Source organism: Perca flavescens, chromosome 21 (genome assembly GCF_004354835.1).
Source record: "Perca flavescens isolate YP-PL-M2 chromosome 21, PFLA_1.0, whole genome shotgun sequence".
NCBI lineage: Eukaryota > Metazoa > Chordata > Actinopteri > Perciformes > Percidae > Perca > Perca flavescens.
In genome coordinates this window covers 6,291,767-6,318,364 of record NC_041351.1, presented here as the reverse complement: position 1 = coordinate 6,318,364, position 26,598 = coordinate 6,291,767, and the positions used below count along the sequence as shown (strand labels likewise).

Here is a 26,598-nt window from a genome sequence, read left to right as displayed (position 1 = left end):
AGCCCTTCCGAAGATTACCATGCTGAAGGATATGGAGAGCTGCAGTGTAATGGTCCGCGCACACGCACGCTACCCCTGCTTAGAAAGCCATCTATTAATGCTCCCAATGTCACTTCCCTAATCCACACTACGAATGCACCCAAACAATTCTTTTCTGCATCAATGTTTCGGGACAAAGTCAGCCACCACAAAGCAGCGAGGTACAATTTGCTTCTTCTTCAAAAAACAGGGCACTCACCAAGTAATTAAGATAAACGACTTGCTCGTACAACACTCGGGCAAAATTAGAGCACCGTTCTACGGGTGGCTAAAGTGATCGCTAACAAGTTTTTTTTTCCCTTCCTGTTGAAGTTAAATCGACAAGAGTGTCTCTGCCTCTTCAACTAGGCCAGACACCGAGGGAGCTCCGATTCCTAACCCTGGGCGTTCCTCAGCCCACAGTCAGTCTTCTTTACTTAGTCTTTACTCCGAGACAACACAGCCAAGTCTCTGTGGGCAGAGGGATGATACAAGTCTGGTTTTCTTCACCCTAAGAATTTACTGTCACGTTATCATGATGACCTTAATATCAAGCAAACTCAAGTAGGAATAGTGCCGTTCATTTCAGCGTTAAATGAACAAAACCGTTCCTTCCAAATTCACCAATGAGGATGTTTTGTGCAAAAAGGCAATAATTAACTTGCTGTTCAGGAGCTTTCAGCCACATCATATCATCTTCATTAGTGGTTGAAGTTTGTCCACTTGGCATGAAAATGTTGATGGGAAAATTAAATGTTTTCTGAGCACTAAGGACTTTTTGTCCATGTTGGCTTTAAAGCTAAGGTTCAAAGTTAATTATTCACCAGAGAAAACAATCTCACCACAAGGAGGGAAACCAGGGGAAATAACATTGCTGAGAAAAGAGAGCCCTTTAAAAGGTCTCTTTAAAAAGGTGCAGTAGGTAAGCCTTATAAAACTAACTTTCTGTCATATTTGCTGAAACTGACCCTGTGTTCCAGTAGAACTACATGGAGCAGGCACCACCTACAGCCTGTAGTGCCATTTGCAAAAATCCCCAGCTCCCTGTTCAGATGCACCAATCAGGGCCAGGGGGGGGCGTGTCTAACTGCGTGTCAATCACTGCTCATGCACACGCATTCATTCTCCCTTGTGGGGGGAAGGGCTTAGGAGACCGTTTTGGCCTCTGGCGGAAAGGGGGGAGGGACTGAGAAGTTGTCGATGTTCAAATTTTTTGGCTAATTCCTGGATCTTCACAATCCTACCTTTAATAATACAATAATATTGACACTCAGAACATAGATTTGAGTAGCGTTTGCATGGGCCTGGCTGACTAGCATGTTAGACGTTAGCTCTACACGCTACCTTGTGAAGAAATTGTTTTCTCAACTGCTGTTTCAAAGGCCAATAATCAACTTTTAAACTCTGAATAATTAGGTCGGTTAAAGAGCAGCAAACACCTTACACAAGAACAGATAATTACGCCTTATGAACTATTATTATATTAAAATTAGCCAGACATCCCGCATCTCATGAACTTCTGTACTGCCACATATTTCCTTGCAATGGCTGGAAAAAGAACATACTCTAATGTGCTAACACTTACCACAGGATGAAAACAGAGTGAAAATGTTCAACGCAGCCGACAGCTTGTGAGAACAGTACAAATCAAGTGCTGATGATTTGATTGGTGTGATTTGACTTTAAAAAAAGAACTGCAAAAGGGAGCTTAGGTTGAACAGATGAAAATAAAGTCTCAAAACAGTCCACAAAAAGTCCTTCCCATCATCAGACAAGGAGGTAACCTAGGACAGCAGTCTGATTCCAGACTTCCCACCCTTTGAGCCTCTGTCTTCCCTCCTTCACTGTGGCCTGCGGCCAGGCTCTCAGTCTCCAAGCAAACAAGAGGAGAGCTCAAAAGAGCTAATCAACACACATACAGCACACACAGTCGTACTCTCACACTCTCTTTCTCTCTGATGAAGGGGATGTTTGTCAAAGGAACGCTACAATTCATTAGGCTATTCACTCAACACAAAGACAGCAAATGAGACTATGTTCAGGGGCTGGAGTTCACGTGGGATTATACAGTACTGGCCAACAAAACTCTGCTGCTAAACTAGAGTTATTCAGTTTTAGTTATAGCATCTCTTTTCATACTAAATGCAGTATAGTGCTGTCACATAAAGTATATTCGAACCTTTACTATATAAGCAGTATTATACTATATTATAAAAGTACACATTGCAGTAGAGAGTATACAAAGCAGGATTTAAATTAATGTAGCAGGTTGCGATGTTCAGAATATGCTCAACACATCCTGGGCAACATCTTGTGACTAACAAACTAACAGTGAATTTGGAGTTTGTGCCTCAGACACTGACTGAACCGCTGAATCACACGTCGCTGTTTTCATACGTGATTGAAAAAAAACAAAAAAAAGTGTTCGCTGCAATTTCTGTATGTAGGTAGGTAAGCCTTTAATTTAATTTGTTTACGTTATTATTCCTTAGAACACATATCAAGTATCTGAAAAATCATACATAAATATCATCTTACTTCCTGTTTCAGGGTTACACTTTGGATGGTGCTAAGCCTCCTACACACGGAGCTGCACAGATTATAAATTCCTGTAAAGCCTTTGGATTTTTTTTTTCCTATTATGCAATCAGTGGTTCAGAAAACAGTTGCTGCACAATCTCCTCTCACCTTGACTACTACAATATTCCATCTAAAATGAAGTAAATATTGCACAAAGCAAATCATCTGTAATTTGGATTATCCTGTAGTGCATATCATTAAACCTGTTTAGCTAATAGCATCTTGCATGTAGGCGCACTGTGCACTTGCTGTTTAGAGTAACATTGCATAGAAATCTACTAAACAGGTCAAATTTGGCATGGCTTTGCATACATTACGGATTCAATTACCACAATCCTCCTACAGAGCTGCTATTTAAATCATCACATTATCAGCAGCTCGGCAAAAAAAAAAAAAAAAAAAAAAAGTGAATCATCGTCATCATCACGCCCTGGTTTGGAAATCAGCTGTAACCGTTTTATTTCTTTTTCATTTGGCCTATTTTAGTTGCCAGGAACAGCCAGGATGTAACCAGATCGGCTCTTGGTGAAGTCTGGCTGCGATTGGTTGATCTTGGGCTCGACGATGACCGTGCACTTCCTCCCGCTCATGCTGCACTGGATGGGACTCACGATGTTCACCTGCAGCTTCCTCTTCTCACTGCAGGGAGAAAATAAATGATGGAGAGGCAGAAAGAGAGGTTATTGCACATTTTGGAAAGCAATCATCAGGGAATTAGACTGATCTCACAAAGTGACGTATGTATGATACGCCAATTTGTATGCCATTTTGGTGCGTTATCAAGACGCATAATGGCTTTTTAGCGTGTTTATCAACGCAGTTCGGCCAACATTGACCTACCTGTGAATTTCCGCCGTAGCAAGTAGTATGAAGAGATGTAAGTCCGCGGATGGGTAAAACACAGGACTTTCACCCAGGAGAGCCGGGATCGCGTCCCACGTGTGGCGTTTTTCAGCCATTTTTATTTTTTATTTTTTTTAAGCCTTCCCCAATGTTTCTTTCCTAAACCCAACCGTTTATTGTTTTCCTAAGCGTGTGACGTCGGTCACCGTCATGTATATATTTTTTTCACACACGTGTGACGTTGTTTTCACGATAGTACGTCACGTCCTCATGATAACACGCAACGTGGCGATGCCACGCGCTGTGTATGTTTACATCCGCTGTATACAGTGTAGACATACACGTGGATAGCCAAAATGTGTACAGATGACACGCCATTTGGCTTTAGGAAAGTTGCGTGAATGTTTACGCAAAGTCATGATGCCATGTTGCGGGAATAAACATTTATGCACATAATCAAGGTTTGGTTGTATACTCTCGTTACTGCAGCCCTAATGTATAAGCAGCTTTCCTCAGTGGCTTCACATTACATTCAGTCATAGTTTAATGCACAGGAACAAAATATGTAGATCCATTAGTGGTCTCTTTCTCTCTCTCTCTCACACACACACACACACACACACACACACACACACACACACACACACACACACACACACACACACACACACACACACACACACACACAAACTGTATTGACTTTTATATGCACAGTCATACTCTCTCACACACTGTTTGGGGCCATAATTCACACTTGTTCACACACAAAAACACTGTACTGTACTTTCGAATAAACCAAATTAATTCTTACTCATGCATACTATCACATTATTACACACATACTATTATACCCTTTACAGCAGTTTTTTCAGACTGAGACTATGATTGATATTATATATAAGCAAGGATGACTTTGTTTGCAAATGAGATGGAAAATATGTCTAAGGCCATGATCAGACTTAGCACTTTTTTGACAAGAAAAAATTGACTAGGGGGCTTTTGTAGTTAAAAAAAAAAAGAAAGAAAGTTTGAAGCGTTTTGGTTCCAAAAAGCAGCGTTTTTTTTTGCTATAACAACAGCTACTGCTACAGTATCCCAGAGTGCTATGTGGAGCTGTGCTAGATAAAACAGCGCTCGAGCGATCTAGAGAATGAACAAAGAGAGGGAGCGGTGCCACTACTAACGTTAGATATAACAAAGGGAGTTCCCTAAACAAGGAGCACCCAGTCACATCATAAAACTCGCTCTGATACCTTCAACATTTTCATCTTGTTGTTATGGAAACGACATGTCTCGCTACTCCGCTGTCAAAAAAAAAGTTTTTCTTTCAAAAAGGTGCTCTGAGCTGCAGAAAAAAAAACATTGGCGGCGGCGTTTAAAAGAAGCATTTAGGACATTTTTGAAAACACGGTTTACTCCATAGGATTATAATGTAAAACAGACGCCAATTGTGAATTGCCAAGGAGAGAAATGACGTATGTCATTGTATAAGAGGGAAAAGTTTAGGATAAGGATTAGATTAAGATGTGTGATAGTTCTTTGTTGGCTCAGTGATTCTCCAATAGAACTGTTTAGTTGATGAAGTTATATTAATCAATGATTTGACTGAAATTGAATGACTCGACCAGCTGCTGTATATTTTACCTTACAGACATAAGAGTGGTATCAAAACTTCTCATCTACTCTCAGCAAAAAAAGCAAAGTGGACTCTCCTAAAAATGAGCAACTATTCCTATAAAAAAGGACAGCCATTTCATCAAACAGGAAAGTGCGGGAGTTTAAAGGTCCTATCTTGCACCTGGCGCAGCGCAAAACTAGTTTAAGACCGACGCAGTTGTCAATTTCCCGTCCAGCGCCCCACGTCGTTTAAATAGAAAATGCACCTGCGCCCATCTTTGCGCCCATGGGTGTGCTAGTCTTACAGGGAGGTGTGTCCAGGTGCATTCTGGGTGTATTGCTATCTTGAGGCAGCGGGGAAGTGATCGCGCCATTGACCAACAAAAACCTAGTCTAAAGTCAATAGCGCAGCATTTCATTCTTATTTTAACAGCGCATTAGTAAAATGTGCCTAGACTCGTGCACAGCGCACGCACACTAAGCTTGTTACACACACACACACACACGGAAGCACAGCAGTACACAAACGTGAAAGATTACAAATAAAAATATTACGGTGCAAATCCGCAGTCATAATAGCAAAGCGCCAAGGTACAAACGCGCCTGGCTTTTTAAGGAAATGGGAGATGACACTCTTGATTGGTTTATTGCATGTTACGCCCAAAACAAACCTATGAATTAATGAAGACACTAAGTACAACTCTTTTGAACCATGCGCACGGACTGTTTTTTCCACTGTCAAACTAGCAAAAGTGGATTTGGACACGCCCTAAACGCACCTGCGCCGTGCGCTTCACGGCGCGCGCTTAGACCGTTAAAATAGGTCCCTGAATGTTCAGTTCTTGATTGGTTTACAGCTTTGTTGAAAACAAAGCACGTACCTGCTCAGTGGCACAGCAAGAGACATTTAATCTACAAGGATAAAGCCACGACAAGTTTAGGGTCACCTTTTACATTCATCACACATCATATGCATTGTTGTTTGTTTTATGAGAATGTATGTAGGAGAGTATGATGCTGTGATGATACAGGAATGTGTGTGTGGGAGAGAATAATAGTAGATCTGCAGGATTATGCTGCCGTATGTTCTAAAACCCTCTCTGTGTGCATGTTTCAGCACGCACACTAAGAAAATTTAAATTAAGATGAATAACGGAGAGGAAATCAAGCAGGAGTGCTGTTGGAGTAATGATCCATATGGCGTTGCCGGGCTGGATTGGCTTTTAGTGCCTGTCACATCTAGTTAGACCCTTTCTGGACGGACGGGTGCTTTGCCTCGTTTGCTCTTAAACAGGATCGATGACGGGACTCAACGAGTGAGGAGTTAAAGGCAAAAAATTGTGGTTCAGAAAGAGGAAAACGTAATGTGATGTAAATGTGAAGGGGAATGAGATGATGAACGTGATAATAGCCCTCTGGTCGAGGGCGAGTGGGAGGAAGATGTAACGTAAATGTTCTCAGAGAGGAGGGGTGTTAATAAACATGCGTTTCTTTCTGGTCAGTCAAGTGCTCGCCATGACACACTTTCTCACAGACAGTCGCTGATCGTGGCTGCCTTTGCCGTTCGTAAACAAATCCATTAAGGGCAATGGATTCCGCATAGCTACCAATCTCTTTCCCTCAAATCTAAAATTAGGAAATGAGTCGTGAACCTGATGACACCGACTTGTTGCGCAACAACAATAAGTCATAAACAAGGAGCAAAAGGCTCCTGCTGCCCACGCTGCACTCCTCTGCAGAGTGTGTGCCTTTCTGTATGGCGGCTTTGTGCAGAGCGGAGAAGCTCAGGGTAGCACTGATGCTGGTTTCCATGGCAACCCCCTGTGAACTGAACTCCCCCATCTGTCATGGCTGCCAGCCAGCCAATGGTACTCTGTGTTTGTGTATGTGTGTGTGTGTGTGTTGTGATACGTTTTTCTGAGCGTCTCTCATCCTGTTACTTCTCCATCTCACTGAAATGCCAGAGGGGATGCTGCGCTGTTCTCCTCGTGAAGGGCGAACAGGGTTAGGCTCACATTCAAAGACATATACCCACACATGTAGACACACACACACACACACACACACAAAGTGTAACACACTCTTACAAAGCTTCAATCGGATACACCAAACAGGTCTTTGACAACTTTCTGATCCGTCTGGGCCAAAGCTCGCCTCTGAATAAATACTCTGGCATCCCAATGAAAACCAATAAAACGCTTCATCTCTGAATAGAAAACATGATCAGTGGAGTCTTAAGGTCATTGGCTGGCCTTTCCTATCAGGCTCCGGCCTGAGCCAGTCAGAGCCCCGAGGGCAGGCTTAGTCTTACCCTGGATGGCCTCTCCGAGTGGAAAGTCCATTCTTTCCTTCTCCCTACCCCCAGTCCCTTTGTGTGTCTTTGCCCTTAATGCCATGCGAGTCCAGGCACTCTTGTTCCCAAAAGTATCTCCTCTTTACTTGGAAGGATGGAGGATAGGAGGAGGAGGGGAAGAGGAAGAGGAGGAAGAGGGTGAAGATAAATGGGAGTGAAATAGAAGTAAAAATGAAAGTTGAGGACAAAATTAGAGAGGCTCAAGAAAGAGAAATTAAATTAAATTAATTAATTAAAAAACCAGCTTCACAATCATTTAGATGCTACTCTGACTTGTAATAGGGAGAATGGTGCCTGTCATTGCAAGCCCCGAACGCCTGTTCTCGCACTATGTAACTTTGGTGAGCGGGTACGATCTCCCGGGAGTGGAAGTATGTAACGCACTACAACCGATTTTGGTAAAACAGGGCTATTTTTTAGGGAGGAAATGTTTCCTGGTTTTCCCGTTAATGTATTGCGGCTGCTCTGCCTCGACTCCCACTGATTTACGGAGTTTCCTGATGGACAGAAAGCTTTACTTCATGCTCAGTCATATGGCTAATGGTGCTGCTATCTGTAGCTGCCGTTAGTTCAGTCGAGCAGGCAACGGAACTGGGTTCAGCAGCCTCTACAGACATAATGGCGAAGAAACCGTCGACGATATAGAGGAAGCTAAGAAGAGAGCGACGAAGGATGAGTAAATCTCAGACCGGCTTTTAGTCGTCGGTGAGAACTTGGCAAAATAAAAAGCTGCAAGACAGACGTCGAGCTGGCCATCTTGCTGTTGGACTAGTAGGTAGTATTAGCTGGATTGTTAGTCTTGTGTTGTTGCACTTGCTTGAGATCATGAGTAATGTAATCATAACAAATGCACGTGTACAGCTGTCCGTATTTACAGTGCAAAAGCAGAAAAATACCAATGTTCCACAATGTTGCTTCAAAGGGTGGCGAAAAGGGAATAATGAGGGACTGAAGAAAGAGATTTATTGAAAAAAAGGTCTGGGTGCTTAAAGTATCAGAGTGAAAAAAAAAAAAGCTGAGAAATGAGAACGGTGGAAGAGAAGCGGGAGAGGAGGAGCCGGGCTATTTTCAGGACGCGGAGCCAGGATTACCTCCAGCCTGTGAAGCCACCTAGTCCCACTCTGAGTCATCCCTCTAATAGTGTACCTGGCTCTCCCCCAAACTCTCTGCTGCTGAAAAATATATGAGCGCTGCATGTGGGGGAGAAGGGGAGGAACACTTTGCAAAGCTGATTTGCTATGAAGACTCAGGACTTTGAGGTGGTGATCAAAGTTCGATCTTTCCGTACTTCTAACTATGATGACGGAGCCATTTTAGGAGCTACTGAAGGAGCAAAAATGTCCAACTCAGTCCTGCTCTTACAAACCTACTGTTACTAAAGCTTGAAGACATTTAAAACTAAACCTAGAGTATAACCTGATTTAAACTTACATGTGATCAGAGTGCATCAGGTAACATCATGATGTATTTATCTGTTTTTGTGCATCACATAAGAATAAAAAGCACTTCAATGTCCAACTCTTTTGTAATACATTTTTAGGCCTTTCCACAGGACAGATGAAGACATGAATGGGGAGAGAGCGGGAGAATGACATGCGGCAGGGGCCGCAGGTCGGAGTCAAACCCGCGGCCTCTGCGCCGAGGAGTAAACCTCTATATATGTGCACCTGCTCTACCAACTGAGCTAACCGGGTCATTTAATTAGATGATTTTTACTCTTGGCATAATCCTATTTAATCGATTATAAAGGAGACTAATGTAGGAGGCAAATATTTGTATCTGTGGAAAAGGAAGATACTAAGCATGAAAAGCAGAGACAGACAGAACTAGAGACCAGTGAGTATGGATAGAGCAGATTCTGTGCCAAGAGAACGCAAGGACACAACAGCTACACCATCGAATCTGAAAGAAAGGGACTGTGGATATACAAAAACCATCCACACAGACAGCTGAACTCCAGCCGGTTGATGCAGATGGTTGCAGGAAATGAACCCATGCTGTTGATCTGTCAGAGACTCGGTGAGAACGTTAACATGCACACCAATATTCCATCAATATTCAGATTATATCAATATTCTGAATTTGATACAGGTCATGTAAACAGCATATTCCGGTTGGATATTCCGAATAAGGCCTTTTTCCAAACAGAGCATTTTCCAATTAAGACGTGGGATATTCCAGTATTATTCGGGTGTTCGAGGCATTCTTTGGACATGTACAAAGCGCATTCGGAATATGCGTCTCAATCAGGGTTTTTAACCGCAGTTTACGACCGCTTGCCTGTTTACGGTTTATGGTCATCTCTGTGCGTTGCTATGGTTGCTGTACACAAACCAACCAGCCAACAGTTTGCAAAGCTGCAGACCCGATAAGAAGGAGGAACACAGCTACTATAAAACATTATCAAAGACTTGGATATCAACAGGATTTTGGATATGCGCACACATCGCTACGCTGACCTTTTCAAGAAGCTGGTTGAAGGAATGAAAGAGGGACGCTGTGTTCGCATGGTCCAACAAGTCCGCCACCACTGGTAAACTTCGTTCGTAAATCGTATTTTGCAGAGCTAATGCAACGTTACATGTAAACGGGAATATTAGTTGAATGTTCACTTTCATTAGCCATGTATAAGGGCAAAAACTGGAATATTATGTGCATGTAAACGTAGTCAGCGTCTCCACACACAGCACTGACCAAGTGATGTCACTTTCTTTGTAAAAAACCAAACAAAAAACCTTCAGTCTCCTCACATCAATATTTCAGCTTGTAAGAACCACACTGAGATCAAGAAAGAGTGTGGAGAAAGCATGCACATGTGTGTGTGTGTGTGTGAAGGTCAGACACCATGGGGTAGCACTGAAGGAGTGCACACTGCAGACACACCATGCTGCCTTTATGATTGGATGATGGATAGCCAGGCTATTCTCCGACTCCTTGCGCACATTACAGCAACATCTCCACATTTGATCAGACACAATCTTTGAAAAAAAAGTGGATAATAAACAATATGGAGACTTTAAACGATGGGTGTGCTGCCAGAGAGCGAGAGCATTATTATATGTATACATTTTAGAAAACCTTGCAGCTTTTGAGGCATCTACCCTTGGTGAGATTACATGGCTACAAATATCACACGGCTATCTCATGGTTAGAAAAGGATCTTTTTGAACTGATTTTCTTAATCCTGCTGAGTTTAATCAGCAGGAAAGCAGAGCAGGGGCCATGGATGAACCCATTTCATGGGGCGGATATATGAATAATTTTTCAATTAACATTGTGAGATAGAGTATTTGGCCTTGGTGGAGGTCTGCGCTTCTAGTTCACATGCTGATGTTTAGCAGGTATATTATTCATAACTGCAAACTCAGAAGGACTGAAAAAGGGGACACATTTTAAATCTCCCCCCCGGCTTTTTTATTGCTAAAGGCCACAGGGTCAAAATTAAATGATTTATTAAAACATTTAATAACAATAACTTATTTCACCAGTAAATTCCTTTAAACGACAAAAACAACCACTGGAAGGGAAAAGGGTATTTTACAATAACTCTGAATGCACCATGAGGCTGGCGAGGCGAGTTTCAAGTGAATGCAACGTCTGTGTTGTTTTTCCGACAACAGCAGCTGCACACTCTCATACGTTCCTCTCCAGTGAAATACAGACAAACTTTTACACCGTTTAGCTGTCAGCATTTAACAGTGTTTACTCCAGCTGCTAGCTAACGGTAGGCTAACGTTACCTGCTGTCGAGTGTAGTGTGAATTAGCGTGACATGCAGCGATGTTTAGGTTAGAGTATCAGAGAGAAGCACAGGCATTTCAGTGGCACTGAAATCCGCGTTGCAATTCGGTCCGGTAGATAATGGTCGTTAAGGCACCGGTGCCGTATTAGCACCGGGTCCCGGACCCCCGCCCCCAAATAAAAACTCTTCGGATCTAAACGATTCACATGGATGACATTTTCCAATTCAAAACAGCGATTTTTGCAAAAAAGCGACTAGTTTGCAAGTATGATTATTTATCATGTTCACTATTTCAATTTTACATGTTAGCATTGCAACATTTGCTAAATGGCACTAAACAAACTGCAACTGATGGGGATGTAATTTTGACATGAGGGGGGCACTAGATAAAAAGTCAGATCATCACCAAAGTTATTACAATTCATCCTGAGATTAACATGAATTTATGAACCAAATTTCATGACACATTATTAAATAGTTGCAGAGATATTTCAATCTTAAAGGTCCAATGTGTGGGAAGCTACGTTACCCATTAGCAGCAGCTGTGAGTTTATCATGTGAGAGCGAAAACGCAAACGGTGGAGCAGTATGTCCTGTATGTCCCTTACTGGCTAACGTATTTCAAGATGGCGCATGAATATGGAGCGTCTACCCCAGTTCATGCAAATGCAAATGGCAAATATTCATGAAAAAGGACAAGTTTGTGAACGGGCAACACAGATTTTGATAATGAACAACTAAACACGTTACACACTGGAGCTTTAACCACAAATGTTAGAAAAAAAATCAGGGGATCACCAAAGTCTGGAAGATTCATCGTCTGTACAAAATCTTGAAACAATTAATTTAGAAGATTCTCTAGCGTGGCAACAAATGACTACAGTATGTTTAGATATTTGAGTAGAGATGGTTAAGTATAGGTATAAGGTCATAAATGGTTTTCTATGTATGGGTTTGGTGTATTACAGGTCAGAGGATGGCCGTTAGCAAATTAAGTTTTAGCCTTACTTTTAGACAGAAGGAAAAAACTTGACAATGTACAAGATGCAGTTGTTTTAAGTCCACGTTTCTGTATCCCATCGCTCTTTTTCTACATTTCTGTCTTCCTTTGTAGCCATCCACTTAACAACATATTTGCATTTAACACCAGACCTGACACAGCATATCTCTTCCTCTTACTGTCACACCCTTTCTGTGTCTCACATGGCTGCATCACACATCCCACATGCTCCCGTGTGCTACATTCACACCAGAGAGGAAACGGAAAGATGCACACAGAGCATAGAAGAACACAAACTGGCATCACACTGAAACTAACTGAACAGGCTTCTTTTTTATTTAAATTTTTCTTTTTTAAGATCATGTTTTGGGGCTTTTTCCCTTTATTTGAAGGTGACAGTGGATAGACAGGAAATAGCATGCTCTTACTGGGTGAACTAGAGGTCGCCCCCTAACTGAACAGGCTTTTAAAGGACAATTTTGGCGCAAAATGAACCTGGGGTTAATAACACGTGTATCAAGTAGAACGTTCTCTGGGATCTGTTTTCATGCTAATTGAATGCATCTCTAACTTTAAACAAGCTACCACAAACCAGTGGTTAGCTGCTAACGCTAGCTTTCGGGGCATATGGTAAATCGCTATTTTATACCACTAACAAGGCTCAAAATAGAACCACACTTCAACGGTAGCGTAATGAGGGTCCCTACATGTAAACCGAAGCATTGAGAACTTTGTAAGTGTACTGACAGTTTATTAAAAAGATAGATTATAAAGACAGTAGCGTTCATGTTTACATGTGGGCGCCATCTTGGAAAACAGTCATGAGCAGTTGAATCACGAATGCTGTGTTTGAGCTATGTTACTGGTTGCACGCCGTTCATCGTTCGACTGCTCGTGACTGTTTTCCAAGATAGCGCCCACATGTAAACATGAACGCTACTGTAGGCGGTACACGTGTTATTAACCCCTAGATTCATTTTGCACCGGAATTGTCCTTTAATGGGAGGAAAAGTTATTGTCCTGGACGATCATCACAGACACTATGAGGCAGCTTCCCCAGTCTGGTGGATGGATAAAACTGTTCTGGCCTCATCTGCCCCAGTTTAAAGTGTGAAAACTGCCTAAGAGGCTTTCTGAGTGCAGTTCTTTAATTAGCATCCCTGTTCCCAAGTTACAGTTTTGCTAGTACTGCAACTGCAGATGTGGTGTATGAATAATAGAGATAATGCAGGGGAGAGGCAGAGTTTAAGCAGTTTTGACGGCATGGTGGGTGTGTTGATTTGAGATACAGTTATTGCGGTATGATACAGGTGCTTTAGCTCAGTGTTAAAAGAAGACTGGAGGGATATCTCAAGAGTGCAGACATCATGTCAGTGAAAGTCATGGTTAACACGTCTTGACTGTAGATAATTTCTGCATTAGGTAATGTTGCACTCTTCTTCTCTCAAGGTAAAACTTAACATCTCTTCCCTTTCTCATAATTACTTTAAAAATAACGTACTATCTGCACTTCTAAATTAATGAAAGGCATATTTTTCAGTGTTGTAGACCTTGACAAGACAGCTACAAACTGCAGAGAATTAAATGTTTGTGCAAAAGAAGAAAAAACCCAACGACCAGATCAAATGCAGCACTGAAATCGTTCTGCAGCAACATTCTTGGGTTATTTCAGCAGATTTGGTGCATCAAATTATATCATAAGGCAGACTTAGCTTGAAGTATTTTTATTAAGCTGTGAAAGTTCAGTTAATCCGGGTATGGATACCCTTTTTGCTTCCCTCTAATTGTCCGCTCCTTTCTTCAGTTGTTGATCTTTTCTTCTCGTTTCAGAGACAAAAGAGCTGTACTCACAACAGGAGAGATTACTAAGTAGGTCATTTAAAGAACGGGGTGAAAATGCACTGACTGCAAAAATGGTATTGATTAAAATGCGTGTAGAAGAGAAAAAAAGAGAAAGAAAGTAAAGAGTGTGTGTACATGGAGAAGTGGAGTTCAGAGGTGGAGCTGCCAAAGCGAGGCTTACATCAAAGGCGGCTATAAGCAGCTGAGCATCAGCGCTGCTCCAGGCCTCTGCACCAGACAGAGAAGAGAGAAAGATCAGCAGCTATGGATGACACTCTAAACCGACTTGTTCATCACACTCTCAAACATGAGATTGTCCCATAAGACACATTCGACTTTACAATATTTTTACTCCCCAACACTCCCATGAGGCTCCATTTGAAGCTGGATCACACATGAACAGTAAACCCAAGCCCTTCTTGTTAATATGCTAAGCTAGTATCATGCACAGTAAGCAAGACCTGGGGTGCGGCAGTTGCTGAATATCACAGTCCTCCGAGGTGTCTTGAATAAAATGCCTTTTGTGATCCTCAAGTGTAAAAGCATGCATATTGAATACATTTATTTACCAGTTCTTTGGTTTTGGTTGAAATCTCTCAAACTGAAAACAAACAAAAGATTTAGCAGCTGCTGTGGTATCTGATGAAAACTGTAACGAACAAGTACTGCATTTCAGATGTTAATGCTTGTTTTTACATATATCATACATTTCTATTTTCTTAAAGACAAAGATATAGCTTTAAAAGACTTCCGAAAAGACTAAATTTAGTGTAAAGGATATTAATGTATTAAGATGCTCAAGGGGCTCATAAGACAAAAACGTTGTTCAGGCTTTCAGCTGATTTTCTTTAGTGGAGACACAAATGGTATAAAATAATTTACTGCTGTGGTTCTTTTTATTGGACCTCGTGGATAACTCTGATAACACAAAGAGTAATTTTGGGGTGTTTGTGAAAAAAAACAATTTATAGTTTTAAAGCTGTTCCTTTCCCACATTCTACAATACAGTGCGACTATTTTAAAAATTGCCCCACAGCCCAGCGCTGTTCCCGCCAAGACAATATCCTGTGGCCACAGCCCATAATTCCTTGCAATACCCTTGAGCAGAGCAGAAGATGTAGTAGATGGCAACATTTGGGCTGGCCACTGGTAGGTTGTCCACATGGCATCTGGAGGTAAACCCTCCCCATTCCCACAGGACAGAGGGTGAATAATGGCTATCAATAACAGTTACTCGTGCCAGCTGTTGTAAGAAGTCCAGTGTTCACAGATGTCCTGGTTAAACAAAAGGACACACTTCTTACCTCTACGTCTTTCTGTTTAAGAGATCAGTGGGAGACGAAACACAACCGGAAATGTACAAAGCAAGGGCCTCCGTCTCTAGGGGATGCTGTAGTTGCTCCACAGATGGTGGAGGCTATCTCACACTGCAGAGCCATAATAGCCACACAGCAGGAGAGTTAAACCAGCGTGCGTGTGTGCGTGTGTGTGCGTGTGTGTGCGTGTGCGTGTGTGTGTGTGCATTTGGTCAACTGTGTGCTGGATCCTGTCATTGTTGTTTTCTTTGTACTGTGAAACCAGTGAGCTAAATCACTGATCAGCTGCGTGTTTGGCCTTTCAGAAGGACTCTCCACCGTCTCAAGGCTGAATGGAGTTTAAAACACATTAGGTCAATCTAATCAATAAGCCGGAGCCCACTGAGTCAAAACGGAAAAGAAAGACAGGCTGCCTCAATTAGTTGCTCATTAGTGAAGGGAGACTGCTCACTTTTCAAGTGGCTACACCTCCAATTGTGTTTATTAAAGGCAATCAATACGTCACTCAAAGGTTCATCTATTTTCTTCCACTGACAGGTCACGGCAGGAAGGTTTGAATGTCAAGAATGAATCACCATCGGGGACGTGCATCTTCTGGGTGGTGCCGGTCTCAGTGTTGTTTCTAGACTAGTTTGAAGTGTGTTAAACAGTTTCACAAAAATGAGACTCATTCATGTTTTACCCTTCACTGCTGCACGTGTGGGGCGCTGGCACTACGTAGAGCTTTCACTGCTAGTACTACGACTAGGAAAAGTAACATTAACGTCATAAACAATAGATGGACACCCCCCCGCAGGTTGCAGACTTTTGGGGGACAGGACTTTCTCTGCCAATGCTCCCACACTCTGGAACAGTCTACCACTCCACATCCGCTCTGCCCCATCCCTGCCCATGTTCAAAAAGCACCTCAAAACATTTCTTTGACCCCTAACTCCCCCTCCCCCCTATTTGTTAAGCGACCTTGGGTACCATGAAAGGCGCTATAAAAGTCCAAGTTATTATTATTATTATTATTATTAGATTCTTGTCTTTTCCATTATTTTTCATAAAGTTTATAACTGAAACCTTAAAAATAATTAATATCTTTAAACTATCTCAAAACTAATAACAATCAACAACAAAACTAGGAGGGCACTCTGAGAGCGCAGACCACCGCCAAGGCATGCCCAATATCACAATGGTAATGCAGCGTGAACTTTCTAGGGCTGTCCTCGAAATTCTTAGTCCACTAAGGTTGCTTTCACACCTACCGCGTTTGGTGCGTTTAAAATGAACCCTTGAGCGTTTGGTCGGATAGTCCGGTTAGTTTGGGCTGGTGGGAAAGCTCATCGAACTCTGGTGCAGATCAAACAAACAAACTCTGGTCCGCTTAAAAACGGGGGTCTCGGTTCACTTCCAAGTTAACTAGAGTTCAGTTCACTTCAGGTGAGAACGCAATCCGACCCAAATACAGAAAGTGAAGCAAAAACAGAGCATTTACTAGCCTGCAATTTCAACCTTGCACACAATTTACCCATTTTATATATGATTTAAGGGACGATAGGTTTCAGATCAATAAGATGTTCTGAGCACACATCTCTCTCTCTCTCTCTCTCTCTCTCTCTCTCTCTCTCCTTCACTTGCTGTCTGTCTGCTGCTCGCTGTTCGCCTTCTTCTAAAATATTAGAAACACTCAAGAAGAACCAGAAAACCCAAGACGTTATAACTTTGGTGTTGCTCCATTAATTTCTGAGACCAGAAGTGTCGGCGAGTTTTGGATATTCTGTCCAGTGTGTTTGGTGCGTTTGACAAAGTGCAGTGTGAAAGCAAACTTAACCAAATGAAAAATGCAACAATGATGCAACTTCACCCCCAAAGTGCACAGAAATATAGCTGTGAAAGCGCACAAACACACTTTTGTCGACTAATTGATCACAGATCTGTAAAACTGAGTTTCTCCACAAATTTTCTCTGGCTTTTTTTCTCATTAATCTTTCTGATTATTTCGACACCACATGAATGCAGCACAAATGCCCTATCTCGCAATATTTGGCAAGAGTTTTTAGGTTCCAATGTAACATCTTGTAAATATATTTTTCAGTTTCTATTATTTATAAACTTTATATGTTGTGTTGAGTGTTCAACTGGAGTTTTGTCCCTTGAGCTAGATGCTCTTTTGACCATGTTTTACAGTTTCAAAAGAGTATTATTTGACCCAGTGTACACAGTGAATTAGACTAGACTGGGTAAACCCAGCCTGATCTGCCGGCGATTTGATTTTGCCCTGCAGCTCAGGCTGGAAACCTGTACATCTTTCTATGCTGCTTCCGTTACAAATTTCCGGGGACCAATCACAAAGTGGCTTATCCACATGGCGCATAGCCTGACAAGCCAGACCCACATCAAGATGTTGGGTCTGGGAACTCACCATTGACAGGGCTCAATACGAAGGGCGGGATAAACGGTTGTCTTTCAAATTCCCTCTGCACGCAATAGGACATAGATAGCGCTACAACCAACCAGAGCAACGAAGAAGGTAGCGAAGCTAGCTGATAGATTAAACTTTTGCCGTATCCAGTCGGCAAAACTCCGAACACATCTTCCTTTTTTAAGAATGATTTCTGTGCCGTTCTTTGTTCTTTTCTCAATGAAAAGCTTAACTCCAAGTCTTCCAGAAGTCCGCTGTTCCCAGCAGTAGCAGCCATAAGTCCCGCCCACCGACTCTATACATGATGTGATTGGCCTGACCAGAGTTTGGTTTTTCCAGCTCGCAAGTCAACGGAGAGTGCCTAGACCCCCCTGGCTGCAAAATAATTTTGCTGCCGCTAGGGTGCGTCTAGATTTCTAGGCTACCTGGCGCACTATTGGTTTAACATGATGACAATAGAGAAGCGACAAAGCAGCTTTTTGTTTACATTCAAAATGACGGCTACCGAAGCGCAGCAACCGGTTGATGCCGCTGTCGATGCTACGTCACCCGGATCGTTGGTCTGATTGGTTGAAGGACTATCCAATTGCGTACAGAGTCATTTGAACTATGCCCGATGATCACGCTTCTTGTGCAGTAGAAAAGACTCCCCACACCAATGTTCAATCTTAAAAGATTGAGCTTGGTCTGGTGATAGCCAGAATAAAATTCGACAGCTTTGTGCAACAATTAAACATAGACATTTATATATTTTCTGTTGTAAAAATATTAATTTAGAGACTTCTGAAAATGGCTAAATGAATTTAAAGTCCTTTAGGCTTTTAAAAAAAACAACTAAACTGTCCCTTTGAAGTCAATCTGTAATGGCTTCTGAACTCCTTTGTGCTTTATCTGACATTGACGTTTTACTATTTGCTTGATTAAAGTCACAGTCAAAGAATCAGGTCAGTAGAGTCGACTTTCCTCAGGGCTGGACGTTACATACGGTGGGATAAAAAGCAAAAATGAATAGATGGAATGGAAGGAGAGGGGGAGAAAGCAAGGTGAGGTGGAAAGAGGGAGAGATGGAGGTGTAATGAATGAGTGATGTGAAGGAGATTAAAGTATGGGAGGACAAAGTGAAGGGACGGGGAGGGTGGGAAGTAGAATAAAGAAGCATGATGAAAAGAGGTTAGGTGTGGGGGGGTAGATTAATGGCAGGTGGAAAATGAAGAAAGGAAGTAGTAGGGACAGAACACCAGATCGAGGGAGGGAGAAAAGGAATAGAGGAGGTGAAGGAGGCCGAGGGGAGAGTGTGCTGAGGCTAATCATTATTGGCCTGACAGTGGAAGATGGTCTGGTGCTGTTGCTGGGTGGAACATGTGTGTTTAGGGGGAGGGGATGGAGGATTATACAGTAAGGCCCCGTCCACAAAACGATCTTTTTTTTTACCCGTCTTCCCTGGATTCGTTTCAAGAATAGTTGTGTCCAAACGAATCCACTTGTAAATGACTCAATACGCTACTTCATATGCCAGGTCTATAGGCGGCGCTGTTTCTGCTACAGAAATTCACCAACAAACGGAGAAGAAGAGCACAGTCACTTCCACTTCCCATCATAACATGACTAGCTAGATTATCATTTTCTCTTAATACATCCGTGGACTATAATAACTTTCACCACTGCTCATTTTATAAAGGCCGGCGCAAAAAAATGTGTCTTTGTTTACGTTGTATAATGTGCTGTTGGATTGCTTTTTATTTTGCATGATTGCAGCGCGCTAGCAGCTAACATTCGCTAGCTCTAACATCGGCAGTCAAACAAACATCAATGATCCATGAATTATGTCTTTTTAATAATCTATACGTTTTTCTTGCAGTAGCCTTTCTACGGTAAGCCGTGGTAAAAGTTACTATAATCCGTTCAAGGAGTTGATAAGCAGACAGATTAGCTAGCTAGTTGATAAGTTATCTACTTCCACTTTATAAACAGATAGCCATAGCAGCTAACGTTAACGTTACTTCGCTGCTGGAGCGGTCAGCTACTTTAGCAATGTTTAACGTTGGCTACATAACGTTAGCAATATATCTTGTTTAGAATCCAGAGGGAAGGGTCAGGGAGCAGACACAGTATTTAGATGAAGTGTGCTGGTTTGACCATGGAGATGGGACATGCTCGCTTAGCTTCACCGCAGTTGTGTGCGTCAGCGGCCGTGGGAGAGGGTGTAAAAGAGGGGTGTGGCGATGACATCATCGATACGGATCCGTATTTACCATCCATACGAAGCCAAACGAGAGCTGTTTTCGGATTTTTTCACCCTGAGACCTGGTTTCAAAAAAGTGCGTTTTCAGGCAGTGCGTTTGCAGGATTCGTCGGGACGGTCGGCCCAAACGATGCAAAACGTGCGTTTGCACAAAAAAAACGTTTCCATGTGGACGGTAGAGGTCACTAAAGAGATGCAGTCTCTAACAAATTAAAGCTGCTACTGAATCATCCTAACTGTACAGCACTTATCTGATCTGATGCTTTTATCCAAAGAGACAGTGAGTGCACACATACATGCTGCATATATACATTCAGTATGAGGAAAGCTCCTATGGGAATGCAGAGGCATCTACTCTAAGAGTGTAGTGGATTAAATATAGCTCACACCATCAGATGCATATCTATCTATCTATCTATCTATCTATCTATCTATCTATCTATCTATCTATATATATATATATATATATATATATATATATATATATATATATATCCCTTTGCGTTTTGACTATCATATAATAATTAATATATGTATATACACAGGGCATAATCTTTGCAGATGTTAAATTGGAATAAAAAGGCGCCAGTAGCCTAAACCAGCGGCTTACTTACAGTAAAATGCTGCATGCACACGCAGCATTTAGGGTGTTCATCCTGAGAATTATTAATCTAAGGGTACAAATGAGTCATTTGTAATAGGATAAAAGTAATTTGTGTTAAAAAATGATCAAATAATGTAACCCCCTAATCCCTGCTTGGATCTGCACAGATTGTTTATGGACACATGCGTTCCTACCAAATTAGAACACATATTGTACTTCACACAGCAGCTGCACATCTTTAACTTTCTTTAACATCTTTAACTTTTTGAGCAGCTTGTTTAAGTTGGACACCGTCAACATTTATAATAACCAATACAGTACCTCCATTTCATTAAAAATGGAGTTATACTAAATTGAAAAATGGCCAAAACTGATTCCTAACAGCCTCAAACCTGAAGAGTACTGACTGCACAGACACTATTTATTAGTCTGTGAATATTTTGATGAACTAAAGAGACTAAATAACAACTTACATTGTTTTTTTTTAACTATTTATGCAAAATAAATAAAACACTAATTGTTACAAAAACGACAAGGGCCTAATCTATGACATGAAAGCATGAGGCAAATTTGCGCTAAGCCTTTCATTCAATTTGCACTCGCAATCTGTTTGTAATTAGTGTCTGATTTACTAAGACGGAAACTAATTATGACGATCAACGGCTGGGACTGTGTTACAGGGGGAAGCTAAAAGGCAAAGTTCACAGATGGGATTTGTCTGCGATCAACAAGCTCAGAAAATAAAATCAGAATGATCCTGAAATAGAAATGCTCATTAATGAAGTAACGGCAATCTAAATGTTGACAATAATAACTGAGGCTGCAATTAAACTTCAGAGGCAGAGAATTTTCCATGCAAAACTGATCCTCGGAAAGAGTGCAACACTTTTATCTCTTCCCATTAGAATGCAGTTGAAATGAGGATTAATAATTCTCTCCCTGAGTGCAAAATCTGTCAAACGGTCAGAGCTAATTACAAAAGTGCAATTTTGTTCACATGTATGATGAGATTTCATGCATTATTGCAGTGCTGGAGGATGTGACCAACAGTCAGCGGCATAGATGACTGCCGTGGAAGATTATACAGCACTATCAGCAACTATCAGCAGTTTTCTGGTCGTTTGGTCTATAAAATGTTAGAAAATAGTGACAAATTCTCATTCTCACAGCTCCAGATGATGTCTGGAAGTTGCCAAATCCTAATATATATGTTCAATTTGCAATGATTTATCCATCTGAGAGGCAAAAGTTTGCTTGATAAATGACTGCAAAGATGAATCAATAATATTAACAGTTGTGTCATAAAGTAATTGTTTCAGCACTAGTTGACTATGAAGCTTTATATTCCACCCAGTCATCTGTTTTTCGTTCAGCACCCAAGCAGCGATTTTCTTGAGGGAGGACCCCGAAACCCCCACCAATATGTGCACCCAAGTCTTCCACAAACCTAGGGAAAACACTGATTTGTTACTTAAGCTTGCGCCAGTGTCTGAGCTTATATGTGAAAAAATAAATAAAACACATGGTGCTATTAGCAAGGTGGACACACTCTGCTGAGTAGGTTTGTCCTTGTGTGTAAGAGAAAGGTTGTTTGGCGGTGATTTGGGGCTGGCTGAAGTGGAAATTTAGGTCAGATTGAGCTGCACATTCACACTGTTTCATTCATACGCAACCTCGGACACATGCTGCACTTTTACACACCTTTGGATATTATCTCTAATATACTGCAGTGATGTGTTTGTGTGCTGACTGTGTAAATACACACAGTCAGCACACAAACACATCACTTCAGTCCACACACATGCACGCGCTGGCCTGGCCACTCGCCATCCATCACTCCAGCCAGCCAGTGTCCTCCCCCAGACTGTAGCACAGTGCCAATCAGATGAGCAGGACTCCCCGGTGGCCTACATAACAATGACACTGAGTGTGCGTACGAGTGTCTTTCATGTGTTTGGGAGAATTTGTGAACTTGCATTGCAATTTGACTTTGCAAATTGGGAGTTATATAACGACAGATGCAGATAGATTAAGACCCTATGGTGACTGAAACAGAAGGCTGCTCAAGTTTTGCACAAATAAAACGTATTTTGTCTGTACTAGTGCCAATAAAATACCTAGTTTTTGATACCAAACAATACTTCTTTTTTTTTTTTTTTTTTTTAAAACCTTACTTTGAGAAAGCAAAACCCTTTTTTATATTAACAGAAGAAGCCAAGTCCCTACATGTCTAAAAATAGCAGTTGTAAAGAAGATTACAGATATTTTGGTTCCAACTTCTACGGACACCAAACAAAAATGAATAGAGGACTGATATCCTGCTCTAATTGTTTGCAGAGTAAAGTTAAAATTCAAGCTTGTGCTGATCTTCTCTGGCACACATTTCATCCCTCCATCCATCTCTCTTTCTCTCTAATCTTCATATTCCTCTCACATTTTCCCTGTTCTACAATATTTTTGTTTGTTTTGTTAGCATGTGTCTCTGCTCCTCTGTCTGTGGTCAGGGACAAGATGTTGCTGTTATTATCTCCAGCCAGCAGGGTTATTAATGGGTCGCATACGTATCCGACAAAACATGGATCCAATGGTTGCCATGGGAACTGCATCCGCAGCGCCCCAGAAAGGAGGGAGGGAGAGAGAGAGAGACAGGAGGAGAAGTGGAATGTGAAGTGAAAAACAAGAGGGGGAGGGAGCAGCAGTGGGGAGGGTGATAAATGGAGAAAGAGGAAATAGAGAAGGAGGGATGGAGCGAGAGAGGAGAAGCCTGCTTCTATCAGTCGGAAATATTTGATTCAGCAGAAAAGGTGACCTTGGTGAGGAAGACAAAGGCTTTCTCTCTTTGTTTTTTTATCACCTCTCTCTCTCTCTCATGCTCCTTTTATCTTACGGTTATAATGTTAGTGCCATATCCAGCTATAACAGAAAATAAACTTTGAAACATTTATTTAACAACAGTTTTTGGTTTTTAAATAATTATTACTCTCTCTGAAGCTAAAACACTGAGCAACAGATTCTTCCAAATAAGAAAAAAGAATAAATGGCCTTCTTTTAACTAAAAGGGCCATACCAGCGATTTTCTTTATCCCATGTACTTCACATCACAGCTAACCATTTGCCACCGTGTTGAAATTTGTGTTGTTGTAGAAATTTGGATTTTTACCACAATTCCAGGTAGGCATGTGCCAATCTAATACACTAGTATGACGCCAACATGTCTGCAGTCACTCTTACTACTGCAGATTGATCTGACTCCTGACGGGTTACCTGAACCACAAGGACATCAGATTTGTTGTTTCTTGGCAGATCAATACAAGTGTACATCTTTTAATCCTCAACATATTCTACATCTCTTTCTCCTTCTAGAATTCATTCTGCATTGTTTGCAATCTCTTCCATGATCTCACCTCCCTCCCTCTTAGCTCACTGTTCCTGACACACTCTCACTAACACTTTCTGTGTTTCCTCTGTTCTCAATCCACTTTTTTCTTCCCCTGAAGCAGTCCCCGGCTTAGCACTTCCCCAAAATCTTTCTGCAGTGTCAGGAGCAGATGGGGGGTGGGGGAGGGAAGCTAAACATGCAGGTCTTAGGGGAAAGAGGGACAGGAGGCAATGGCAGAAACAAAATATGACCGCATCTCAGATCAATGAAGGGCTGTGCTTCATGTGCAGCACGCTACTGCTGACTCATACTGTAGGGTGGGTGAGGAGGTGAGGGTGAAAGAGAGGAAGAATGAGAGCAAGTGGGAGGGAGGTAGAGAAGGACAAAGGGCAGTGGTGGAGGTTAGAGGAGAGTAAGACAGAGAAAATATATGAATGGTTGTAGCCATGCTTGAAGACAGATATGAGGAATTTGAATCTATAAACATCTGTCACAGAGACAGATTCGGACATTTTACAGTTAAGAATAAATCCTCAAGGGCTGCAACAAACTTTGATTCATTTAATTATCTCTTAATTCAGTGGTTCCCCACCTGGGAACTCTCCACAGGCCCAAGAGATGAATGTAAAGGGTCGCAAAATTATTGCTGGTATAAGAAACACAAGATTAGAAATGGCAATATCTGTCAGTGAGTCAGTCAGTTGGACAACCACTTTGGTCCAAACTGAAATATCTCGGCAACTATTAGATAAATTTCCATTACGTTTTGTACAGACATTCATGTCTTCCCTTTAGGATGAATTGCAAAACCTTCTGTAATCCCCTGACTTTTTATCCATGGCCAAAATATCAATTTATCCAATATTTTGGTTTGTGACCAAATACCTGCAAAACTAATGACATTCCCATCAGCCCCAGCTGTACTTTGTGTCTAATGCCACTTAAAGGTGCTCTAAGTGATGTGACACATTTTTTAGGCTACAACATTTTTTGTAACATACAGCAAACATGTCACTATCCGCTAACTGCCTGTCCCCTGAACACAGAGCACCTTTAATGAACATGGTAAATATTGTATCTGCTAAATATCAGTATGATAGCATTGTCACGGTGCATATGTTAGCATACTGACATTAGAATTTAGCTCAAAGCACCCCTTTGAAAAGCTGAGTAAATGTTTGCCATTTTTGCTGAATAAAGGACTCAAATGATTTATCAAAATCACAGCTGAGTATTGAACCTCAACATGTGTCCGTTATCTGTCAAGTACTAGTCTCGCTTTGCCAGACCTTCCTCCACAGCGCTGCGGAGAAAGGTCTGGCTAGTCCACACAGCATTCTGGGATGGGAGAAAAACGTGCTCTGTTTTATTGGAATTTCTTTAAACCAATCACAGTCGTCATGGGTGGTGCTAAGCCCTGCACGGAGCCCCGGTGCAGCTGCAAAATAGTCTCTGGAAGGAACTTGTTTTGGTGGAACACGTTCAAAAGTTGTTTTAGTCGTGCAACAGAAAACTCAGATTGGACAGATAGTCTAGCTAGCTGTCTGGATTTACCCTGCAGAGATCTGAATCAAATTCACCGGAGCTTAAAATTCCAACACAAAGAAGGAGGACGGTGACGGAAATCTGTCCGAAAATAAAGACATCAACGGGGCAAAGTGGAGGGTTGTGGATATAGACTAGTCAAGTACTAAAAGCTCTCATGTTGGCTCGGCTAATATTTCTCATGTTGTTTACTTATTCTTTGATAAGATTTCTTGATTTAAGTGTTTCACCCTTTCATGTTACCCTCTGAGAATTATTATCACTGAGGCAAAGTTTAGTACAGCTGCTTATGATTGAACAAAATGTAACATTAAGATTTTTTTTTTTTATGTTTATATTTCACAATGTAAGGTAAAGTAGTTTGAGTATCCGCACTGAAGTCAGGCACTGTATTGCCACTAATAATAATTGTTTTTTTCAATATCAAAATTGCTGTCGATACATTTCCTGTCCATCGATTAATCAATTAACCATTTCAGCACTAAAACTCTCAATTTACTCGATGCACCAAAAACACACGGAGGACAGAGGACACACGGGTTAATAAAATCCTGTCAAGCACGCACGCACAACACACACAATCAATCTACTGCACAGGGTTTTTCATTAGTCACTGTGGACACTGACAGCAGCGGTGGAGCCTAAACCAAGCTGTTGCTACAGAAACAATCCACACTGCTTTTCTATGAAACCAACTCAAGCTGCTAGGCTTACACAACAGAGAAACTAACAGGGAGACAGAGGAGATTAGGTGAACCAGGGATTTACAAGTGTCGGGTCATGGGGCAACTTTGTCATGAGGTCGTAACTGACACACAGAGAGAGGAGTAGAGAGAGAAAGTGTGCTGTAAACACATTTTGCAAAACGTTAACATGATCTAAACATATCTAACGTCACATTTGTCTTCAGTAACAAGACCATTTCTGCGTGTAAGTGTATCAGGTCTTGTTGCATTTGATGAAGCAACATCTTTAAACTGCAGCGAACCACCTGTGAGAATTGAGGATGTGGATGAATAATTCAACACTGAGCTATTTTTACATTCAGATCACAGTGGGAAAGGTGTGAAGCAAGTGTTTGATAGAGAAATAACCCGCTAGAAATGTACTA

General features: G+C 41.6%; 1 protein-coding gene across 1 annotated transcript in view; it reads right to left on the bottom strand.

Moving 5' to 3' along the window:
- Positions 1-1,210: 1,210 nt before the first annotated feature.
- The window catches only part of myo1d (myosin 1D), a 117,538-nt gene continuing 92,150 nt past the window's right edge, over positions 1,211-26,598 (bottom strand). Inside the window, exon 22 of the mRNA XM_028568238.1 lies at positions 1,211-3,237. Coding sequence (XP_028424039.1) covers positions 3,081-3,237 — 157 coding nt within the window. The 3' untranslated portion in view covers positions 1,211-3,080. The remainder of the gene's footprint in view (positions 3,238-26,598) is intronic.